General features: G+C 35.7%; 1 protein-coding gene and 1 non-coding gene across 3 annotated transcripts; one reads left to right on the forward strand and one right to left on the reverse strand.

Moving 5' to 3' along the window:
• Positions 1–207: 207 nt before the first annotated feature.
• Positions 208–7,384, reverse strand: LOC121746738 (two-component response regulator-like APRR1). Of its 2 annotated transcripts, XR_006039069.1 has the most exons (8): positions 6,595–7,384; positions 5,026–5,187; positions 4,801–4,934; positions 3,847–4,017; positions 3,481–3,589; positions 1,422–2,426; positions 1,049–1,325; positions 208–536 (listed from the first exon to the last, which is right to left on the reverse strand). XR_006039069.1 is itself a non-coding variant. In XM_042140663.1 (7 exons), exons 1-6 carry the CDS (start codon positions 6,725–6,727, stop codon positions 1,441–1,443), a joined length of 1,695 nt encoding a protein of 564 aa, XP_041996597.1. In that variant the 5' UTR covers positions 6,728–7,384; the 3' UTR covers positions 752–1,325; positions 1,422–1,440. The 2 variants fall into 2 exon arrangements, 1 of the variants encoding a protein (XP_041996597.1); XM_042140663.1 differs by lacking the exon at positions 208–536 and having other exon boundaries at positions 752–1,325.
• A 3,162-nt stretch (positions 7,385–10,546) lies between these two features.
• Positions 10,547–10,620, forward strand: TRNAI-AAU. Its single transcript has one exon. It is a non-coding gene; the product is annotated as a tRNA-Ile (tRNA).
• Positions 10,621–11,247: the final 627 nt, after the last annotated feature.

An 11,247-nucleotide genomic window follows, 5' to 3' on the forward strand; every position in this document is an offset into this window, starting at 1 on the left:
GAAACAAATAAGACTTACTACCTCTAGTTTCTTCCTAAAAATATGAACTTTAGAAACAACACGGATTTTAATGCAAAATCGATAAAGTAAGAACGAAAGAGGAAAAATGGGTAAAGCAAGCGAGAAGAGGAGAAAAGTAATGGAATTAGAGCTAGGGGATTGTAAGGTTCATTTCCTAAAATGAAAAGTTTCTATTTCTAGGAAACATACCAAAAAAAGAAAGAATTTATATTTTTAGGAAACGGAACGAGTATAAATTAAAGGCAGCTCGGTTGGTAAGACGCTTTCTTCTAACCAATAGGCTAGAAGTTCAAGTCATCACGGGATAAATGGGGAACCATCAATAAAAGAAGGGAAAAAAACAAGAAACAACTAACAGTTGAAGCTCTAAAATTTTGAAACTAGAGTTGAAGAGACACTAAAGTGTATGTGAATGACTTCCGTATGCAGAGGTACAATTATATCAAAATTAGCATCCTCGATTTCGTGCTGATTCTTGCATGCACTCCTAACCAGTTACGGATGAATAAAACCATCTACATACAGTATATAAATAAATAAACAAAGAGAAAGACCAACTAAATGATAAACCTATCTAATTAGGGACGTTTGGTAGGGGAGATAGATAAGGTAAAACATGATAAGAACACACATTTTAGGTCTAAGAAGGAAAAATAGAAGTGTCATCTACCCTAGCAAACTGACAGTAGCACATGAAGTTGCATCAACATTATAATGGGAGTCTTGACTCTTGACAGCCTGTAGGGTATGTAGCTCTCTACTATATAGAATATCTTATTCTGTATCAACCATATCAAAACATATGTAGCAAACAAACACAACACAAAATTTTGTTATATTTAGAAACAAGTCATGTAAAAGGGAAGTCATAGCTAGATTCTCACGGTAAAGATACCATTAGCACTTCAGAAATGGGTCTTATATATCATGCACTGTGGGTAGGATGGCAATAGTTTCAGCTAAAATATAAGCGGTCTGTAAGTGCCGCTGTTGGAAATTAATCCAGATATGATATATCTAACTTTACCTTTTTCCTCAATCTCGAGAATCCAATGAGAGACAGTTAAAGAACTTGCAGAAATCCACAAATCGTCTCCTCAGCCCAGCCCCAACGAGAATCTCCAAGAATAGCTCTACGTACTCCTACTTTCATGTCCAGAGATATTTATCTTTTATGATCACATGTGGCAGATCTCAAAGACGAATGCAAAACCATTTGGTGATGATCGGAGAGGATCTGCCACATGTTATCTGTACTAATCAACAGTGAGCAACAAGACCCGCATGCTTTCTGTTTCTGCAGGCTGCATCACAAAGTGATTAAATACGCAAGTGAATGATAAGATGAGAATATGTAATGGCAAGAGCGAGAAAACCATTACAATTTACAAACCGAGTACCTTCATTGGGTAAGGATCATTATTGGCACATGGACACACCATCCTCGTGTGAAAGTTCCATATTAGCAGTTTGATCATCTTCATCATATTCTTCCCCTTCTTCCTCATCATCTTCAGGTTGGCCATTAAGATCCACGTCAACACCATTTACCTTCCTCACAAACTGGCCCCTTACACGAGGTCTACGCTCTGCTAGTTTTTTCCTATTCACATACCTGATCTTCTTGTCGAAGCATCTTTCCTTCCGTTTCTGCCTGAACTTCAACAGTGCCGCCTCTCTACGGTCGACTTTACTTAACTTCACTTCACTGGACTTAGAATTTCCAAATGATGGCCATTGATGTGGACTAGGCATTTGACCTGGTTGTAAGCATACACCATACGGGTAGTAAGGATAAGATGCCATTCCAGGGATGTGAGGAGGACATTGTGGAACATGATTGTACTGAGGAATCAAAGCAGAATTAGCATGGTTGCTTATATCGTGGAAGTTCTTAGGATACATAGATGCTGATGACATGGGCACTTGATTTGCTACTCCGGACATGTAATAAGGATATGGGTAAGATCCAGTCACATCATTAGGAGAATCATTTCCTAAATGCATATGCTCCTGAGAGAACTCCTTTGAGTTCCTCTGTTGAGATATATCCAGTGATTTAGGAGGAGTGCAGGACCTGTCCACAATAAACGATTCAGGAGCACTACTACTGCTTGGTTGTTCATCTGGCGGCAACTGGTTTTCGAGGGTCTCATGAGTTTTTTCTCCTTGGACGCTCAAACCCACTTCACCATTCAGTATGGTTTTTTCTGCTTCGATGCTAAAACCAACTTCACCATTCAGTATTTGATTCTCCACAAAGCTCACATGCTGAGCTGTATTTTCAGGAACAGAAGAAGACCCCTGGTTTGTGCTTTTGGAAATGCTGGATTTGACATAGGTGAAGAAAGCAGATGATTCACCTATCTTGAATTCATTCTTCCTTAAAAAAGGTAAAATTTGTCCTGAAGAAATTTTAAAGCACATTTAGGCTAATGTCATATGGGAACAGGAAAACTCAACAAAAGCTTGCTCTGGTCAAGCCTTAATCTTTTAAAATCTCAGTAAGATACTCAAGAAATAACTCAAAAGAATACAATGTGCTGCACCCAGAAGAAATCAATGAATGATAGCTCATATGCTAAACTTGCTGTGAAAACTATCAAAGAGGGGAAAGAACCAGAAGTTAAGCTCAATTAAAGCTGTTCATGACTGAAATAGAATAAAGAAACTAAAAATTACAGTTCTACTTCCCTAGCATGTAAATGGAGTTGCATAAATTGCTGGAAAACTTTATTCAGAATCATAATAGCATATGAAAATTGATGGAGGAGCAAAAGCCAAAAACCCTTAGGTGAAACAAAGAGAGAGATTCTAAGTTGAAGCAGCTTTGACAGGATTTGCTTTCATGAGCATAAAAACTTTATTGTATTTGAAGCTATAACACATCAACAGCCTCTGCTTCTTGAACAAGAACATGAGTTTCATATTCTTGTGAAGGACTGAAACACATCCATAACTTATGATCTACACAGGAAACTTCAGAAACATCAGTTTGGCCACATCCAGAGGACCAGAATATGTATGATAGCAAAGCATCTTCAGATTTTTCAGCAGTCCGGAAATAAAATGATTTAAGGTTTAAGATCCCCCTAAAGGGGGAACAAGGGTTGGGAAAGCCTGTGATACTGCTTAGTTATGAAAAGGCAAGCAGCAAAAGTCGCAGACAAATCTTCCAGTTTCATTTGGACTGCCAGATCGCTGTCATATGATCATGGCAATGCCAGTATCCTACAAAAATGAGGTCCCCAGAAAGTTGGGACCAGAGGGATCCACAATTTTCCTGGTCTACATATCAAATCCAGCTTTTAGTTAACAGTCAGATAGGATTCATATGCGCAAATAACCCAAGGAAAAAACACTTTTGACTTCATTCTTGAAATACACACACATACACATGTGGACAAGATTAGCAGCTTGAACGAGTCACAAAATGATTAAATCATGTGATCAGTTCACCTATCCTCATTTCATATGTACGCCTGTCACTTATTCCTGGCACATCAGGCTGACATTCCCGCCGAGCCTCATCTACAGTAGCTATAGGAGCAGTTGTGGTGGTATCTATCTGAAAATATAGATAAAAAAGACAAATCAAATGCATATAATTGAATCTGCAAGTAATGTTGATATAGTATTAGGCTCTGATAATTTTAAGCTCTTCATGACATGATCATATTGGATAGACCACAATAATCTCCCCTCAAGATCACTACTCCTCAGTTATAGCTAAAGAAGTTCCCTGCTAATTTGTCCCACTAGAAAAACTACAAGTTGCGAATTGTATACTTTAAGGGTGATTTCAATACATTAAATCAAATTCACCTCATCTTCTTGGTGAGTTGAGACACACATCTCTGGGTTAGTACTCTTTCGGGACTTGTCATCTGTGTCATCCGAAAATAAGGTAGTGCTATTGGTGTTAGCATCATCACTGTGGTCTGACACCACCAGATCAAAATCATAACTTATGATGTTCTTCTCCACAAGTCCAAGCTGTAGATGAAAAAGTTAGACAGATACAATCATAGTTTAAATACTACATTATGGAATGCATTGCTAATGTACACTCTCAAAGAAAACACAATCTATGCACACAACACCCCACATAGGAAATTTGACAATATGACTACGACACCTTGCTTCAAGGTAGCCTGGGTGCAAAGAAAGAGAGTGATTTTAAACACGATACATGAATGGTAGCACGATAAGTCCTACAAATGCCTAAAAATGATGGCAAATTAGTTCTATAAACATGGTTTGCATGATGAAGTTTACACTTGACAACCATCTTTCTAAATCCTAATCCCTATCTAAGAGTTTATTCTTGTAGTATGTGAAGGGTAACTGATGCACACCAAGGATCCAACAAAGAAGAAGTGGCACTAGCTGGTGTGGACCCATCATGAGCCAAGATAGTAAAACCTTGGAATTTACGCTTCATTTGTTCAGTATATCACTTTATAGGGGAAAGTTTTCTAGATGACTAAGAACAGGGGCAGAGCCAGGAATTGATGTGAGGAGGGGCAAAAATATATTATAAACAAATTTTATAGTAATGAGAAGGGGCATTTAAAGGAGAATTTAAAATAAATTTTTAAATTTAAAGAAAAATAACATTGGCATAAACTTTTGAGGAGGGGCAAATGCCCCACCAACACACCATGTAGATCCGCCCATGACTAAGAATAAAAGAGTCATGCACAGCTGTTAATGTAAAATCTGTTGAAATTTTGAAAAGTATAAATAGTACTTTATGTGAAGCAGATTGTAATGTACCATTCTCCTTCTTCTCCACATATGAGTCCACAAGTTCAACAGCTCATTTGTACGTAATGGCTTCACTAGATAGTCAGCTGCTCCAAATTTCAGGCACTTGACAACAAGGGGAACCTCATCTTGAGCTGACATCACTAGCAAAACATAAGCAGCAAAATAATTAAATTTGATTTGAATATTTATATTTTAAAAGCTCTGAGAGTAACAAAAAGAGTGAATACTTACTTATCACAGGAATTCGTCTCAACTCTTTGTCCCTCATAATATATTTTAACATTTTCAGTCCTTTAGACATTGGAAGGTCTACCTCAGAAAGAATAATATCTATATCAGGCCCCTCTGCATTCAGTGCATCAATCACCTGTCTTGGTGACTTTACAGCAGTCACTGAAAATAAAGATTCATTACATTTAGCACCCAAAATTCGCAGATGTTTGAATGCATGATATTAATAAATTAAAAATCAAATCAACTTTACAAAATCAGTAACTAGATCCTTGCTTTTTTTCTCAAGTTTGTCAGACTCTTATCTGGCAACTGTTCCAAAATTCAAAACTAATAAGTTCCTCCAAGCTCTTAAGACAGATTGTGAACATTTCTTCATTCTTTCTCTTAAGTTACTAAAATTCACTAAGATCACAGTACGACATCAGAGAAACTGGCACCAATTACACTAATAACCCCTTTCAGGGTACAAAAGAATCCGATAATATAAGAACTTGCAGCACATTTTCTACTCAAACAATCACCAAATTGAATTAATTTTCCGACGTGTCTGATGGGAACTTTATAGACAATAAAAAAGAACAGAAACCCTTACTGCAGATACGATTCAGAAATTTTCCAGAATGTAGTACTAAAGCAACCGATTGTAGAGATGCGCAGTACTGCATATACACGGAGTTGAATGAACTCCTATATCTTCGTCAACTGATTAAGTGACAAATGATGTAAAAGTTAATTAGAATGAGTTCTACGTAAACAATTCCAATATTTTCCATGTGAATTGTTATGACAAAGATGAAAGTGATAAAAGTAAGGAGGAGCTCTGTAAGGTTGATATAGCTAACAGCTGGGCTCATGTTTCAGCACATGGAATCAGTTGGGACAGCTCATATCCAGTTACGGAAGTAAAGTTGAGATCTAGCCGGCCAGGAAGTTATACTGAAGTACTGAAACTTAAGGAATGCAGTTAGACTTATTCCAACTACTTACTCATTGGGTCTAATCAAGTATTCCCAGAGGAATTCAATGCATTTTCCATTTAAAATCTTTACAAAATTGACTTAGAACAACTCAGGCTTCTAAATGCAGTAACCTACATCCTTGACTAAATCTACATCACTTCATATTGGCAATTAAGCCAATTTTCTATAAGAGCGAAACTACCCTGGTAAAGCCGTTAAAGGAGCTGCATATGCTTCTTAATCCACAATAAACTCCAGCTTCGTTAATCCATTGGATCCATGAAAGATAGGTATCACCAACTATAGATCATTAAAAAACTTTACAACTTCATAAATAGCAGTACATATACTCCAAACAAGAATCATCAGTATAATAAATGACTTACTAAACAACACAAAAAGCAACTTTCGTTAATCCATTGGATCCATGAAAGATAGGTATCACCAAAGTATAGATCATTAAAACACTATACAACTTCATAAATAGCAGTACACATAATCCAAACAAGAATAATCTGTATATAATCTAAACAGCACATAAAAAAATCTTCAACCAATAAGGAAATCAACTAATTCCAAATAAAGAAGAAGAATAGCATATCAAAACCTTGATAAGAACATTTACACAAAAGTGTAAAAACCTCCTCCGAACTTTTCACATCATTATCACACAACAAAATCCTCACTTTTCTCCGATCAATAAACCCATCCCCGGTCTTCCCCATCTCACTCTTCTCCATCACTCTTATCAGCCTCAATAACGAACTAGGGTTGAAATGGACCCCCTAAAACAATAAGCGCTAGAGTAACTCCATCTCACACCTCAAAAACCCCAATCAATAAACCGCCGACAAAAAAAAAGTCAAAATTACTCCAATCCAATACAGTACACCACCAAAATCCACCACAAACTTCGATTTCTCCAGATCGTCACAAACCAAACCAACACCTCCGACGTCAAAAAATCAAATAGGCAGCTGCGTCAATTCATCAACTAGTTGACAATTCTCGCACTCCATAAACGGCAATCAATCATGGCAAGGAAGCTCCGCGAGCAGCTGAAAAAGGCAACCCCAATACAACGGTACCCAAGCCGCCACGTCAGCACCGTCTCCAATCCGGCGCACTTTAGCCCCCCACCAATCTATCCAGTACCTACACTTCTATATCATTTCCTTCGCACATAAATTACTTATATGTAAAGTGACAGTGAATTTTCTTCGCTTGTTGCCGAAAAGCTCAGAATAATAAAGTACCAAAAAAGGAAGATAGGGATATTTTATTGGCGCTTTTTTTCTCTAACTGCTAGTGCTGGGTGCTAAAATAAGCGGCCCGATTTGGCGTGACGGCAGCCGTCTTGATTTGGAATAGAATAGAGGGCGGAGATCGTGCGCATTCGGCGCATGTTAGGAAAAGGGATGACGTGGAATTTTAGGAAAGGCCCGGTGTGAAAAGTGGAAAAGAGAGATATTATAGAGATAGAAAGATGCCACGTCAGCCGAGAGATCTAAAGGAAATGAGCTGTGACTGTGTCTGTGTATCAAGATAGACTCGAGCAAGCATTTCGTTTTTTTTGGTGGGGCCTTATGGTCCGTTTTGCAAATCTGATTGGTCATCAATTTTTGTGTCCACAAATATTATTTTATTACCAAAATTGAATTTAATGTTGTGTAGCCCCAGTTATGCCACTAGATATTTTTTGCTCTTTTTTGATTGGTGTGTCACTAGATATTTTAGGATCTTTTTAAATCATGATAGATTGTTTTGGGACAAAATGGGTACCGAGTTTATCTTTCATTATTAAATGGTATTCATTATTTTAAGTGTAGATACCAAAGTTGTCCCACAGATTTCATGTCTTCAAAGATATTCGAACCTTGAAAATATCTGGTTCTAAAATGATGACATGGCAAGTTGAGTTTAAAGGGAATATATTATATATATGGCTTTTTAAAAGGTTTATATATATATGGTTCGACCTTTTAAATATATGTAAAGATCATGGCCCTCCAAGAAAGTTGCATAGATGGCATAGATCTGCACTTTTTTGGGTTGGAAATATGACATGGAAGCCTAAAGTTGTACATGTATATTCTAGTTTATTTTGAGAAATTATACGAAAGAATAAAAAATGAAAATTTTTTATTAAATGGTTCACAATTCGCATATTTGAAGAATCGGATTTGAACTCTAGAATATGCAGAATTACCTCTATCGCTATATATATATTAAAAGACTTATTCCTAGGCGCTTGAAAACTTTAACTATCTTTAATTTATTTAACTTTGGCCGAATCAACTCCGTCACATAAATCTTGTGTGACAACTTAAATTAAGATTATATGACAGCTAGATCTTAACTCAGTCAGTTAATCTCCATTGAGAATAACTAGAGATTAAGATTGATCATAAATATTAGTAGTATATTGATAGTGGGATTGGCCAAGTTGGTGGGGACAATTAAAACTTCACTGATTAAGACTAGGAGAATGAGATAACTCAAAGCATAATCAATCATTGGCAAGAAGAAAGATCTCATGGAAAAAACAAAAATATAATTCGAATTGAGGGATAAGTTGTTTGTTTACACAGTGTAATAAATTACTAAAATCTAGAAATTTAGACATATGACATACAGTACTTGTCAATTTATAGGATGTTATTGTTACCCATCTAGTAGACTCTGATTTTGCCTAAACGTATTTCAGTGAATCTACAATTTAATGAGAATGTCTTAGTTGTAAGTAACATACTTTGTGACTATGATTGGGTGATTATAAAACTTCAATTGAAAACAAAAAGTTATCTGGTATCTTGCTTCAAAGTTGGACCTGTCTTGAGCTTCCAAAATTAATCAGGGTAAAAGTTTGGATGATTCGATAATATTCAATGCCTTTTCCATTTGTCAAATTGCTTTCTCCAACCATATTATCTTATTCAAATATTGAGTTGATTCCTTTTATAGCAAGACTGAATTAAACTATGTAACCACAAAGATAGGTTAAATAAGTAAAGGGGTGGCTTTAGAAAAAGGTGTAGACAGGTTGAACGCATTCCATTGAGAAAAATAACATTCTATCATTTGATCTTTTTAACATATATACAGACCCTAGGATAATTAATCATAACAAAAGGCTTGCATACATTACTTCAAGTCTTACCATAATAAGAAAGAACATGCTTTAAGATTTATCCAATTAAGTTCAGCAACCTTTTTCAGTTGTTCACGTGATAACTGGAAATGAGAAACAATGGCAAAGATATGAGAATCAAATAATTCAAATAAAAATGCTAGTTTAGCAAATTGGGAAGATAGTCGAGGCTGCGGCTCCAATTCTCAACGCCTTCACACTCACTCACACCTCATTGCGTTGTTCCTCAACAAAGCTCAAAGCCTCAAACTTATTTTCTAAGTTACTCCTTCCGTCCCACAAAGATTGTTTCACTTTGACCGAGCACGGATTTTAAGAAATATAATTAAAAGTGAGTTGAAAAAAAAATAGTGGAATATGAGTCCTACTTTTATATATTAGTTTTATACTACCTCTATCCCACAAATAAGTGTCACATTTTGTCATTTCGGTCCGTCTCATAATAATTCACATTTCACTTTTACCATTAATAGTAAATAGACTCCACATTCCACCAACCAATTCTACTCACATTTTATTATAAAACTAATACGTATAAGTGGGACCCATAATCCACTAACTTATTCAACCCACTTTTCTTTACATTTCTTAAAACTCGTGCCCACATGAAATGTGACACTTAATGTGGGACGGATGTGGTAATAAAATATGAGTAAGAATGAGTTAGTGAAATATGAGGCTCACTACCAAAAATGGTAAAAAGTGAAATGGGACAAATTTTATGGGACATGCGGAAATGAAAAAATGGGACAATCTTTGTAGGACCGAGGGAGTACTACTTTTCACATAAAACAATAATCTTATTACAATCCACAAACTCAAAGCTAGGATCATCTCCAACCCTAAGATTAAAGTCTCATAATGATTAGTGTGTGTGTAAAAAGTGAAACGCCAATGCATTTCTATAATTCTCTCTTTACATCCGTGTGTAATTATATACTAATTGTCCCACCACTAATACAAATGCAAGAACCATCTAAAGAAGTGTATATTCTTACAAATTTAATGAATCTATGAGTTTATGACCTTCTTCTTATAAATTTTAGGATAATTTAATAATACAATTAGTATATGTAGTACTGGGGAGACAAATTGAGATGAATATCAGTATATGAAAATATTTATTTTTAACAAAGACAAAAGTCCATATGTATCACAATAGAATCCTAAACTTAGATGGTGGAGGTGGTTATGACAGTCTTGTCATACCCAGAATGTGAATGTGATGCAAGAATCTGAGCTCTTAAGCAGGGTAATCTGTCCTAACAGATTTCAAAATTTTGTTTTTCCCAACTACCACTAATAGTAATAATACCATGGTGTGTTTACAAGCATGGTGTGTTTATAAGGATAGTGAGTTTATATGTGGGAAGCAAGATTTATATTTATCCACGGCCTGCTTACAAGTGGCCCATTAGCTCAGTTGGTTAGAGCGTGGTGCTAATAACGCCAAGGTCGCAGGTTCGAGACCTGCATGGGCCAATTTGTTTTTGTTTTTATTTTTATTCTCTCTTTATTTTGGGTTATGCTATAAATTTTGGGCTAAATGGGATTTAGAATGTAAGTTTAAGGCCCAGGCCCACAGTGAGAAGATGTCCATGATCATAAATTATAGTACTATCACATATAGTATTTGTCATTGTAATTATTCAATATAGATGTATATAAATATACTACTAGTAATTACTATTAAAACTGGGGGGAGGAGACCTGAGCTCCCTGATCCTAACGTGGCTTCGTGAATTGAACGAATGTTTCTTTTTTCAAAATAAAAAGTAGAGTACTATGTATTTGTAAATTTGAAATAAAGGCTTTTCAAATTTAGAATATTAAATTAAATTTAGGGTGTTAGTAGGCTAAACCTTACGGATATAAAAAATGATTTACAATGGGAATAAACTACAAGATGGTGGTTTGTGGAGCTTATAATAATTTAAAACTGCGTCGTTAATGTGAAAGTCTTGAACTTATAGCTTAATTTACTATGAGATAATCCTTCAATTTATAACTAACCAAAAAATGAGGTCGAAGTTATATTTGTCAAGCCGAAATTGATTGTCTAAGTGGAAGTTCAGTGTAATTTTTTCATTTGTTGTGTGACTTGTGTCT

This window comes from Salvia splendens, chromosome 9 (genome assembly GCF_004379255.2).
Source record: "Salvia splendens isolate huo1 chromosome 9, SspV2, whole genome shotgun sequence".
Taxonomy (NCBI): domain Eukaryota; kingdom Viridiplantae; phylum Streptophyta; class Magnoliopsida; order Lamiales; family Lamiaceae; genus Salvia; species Salvia splendens.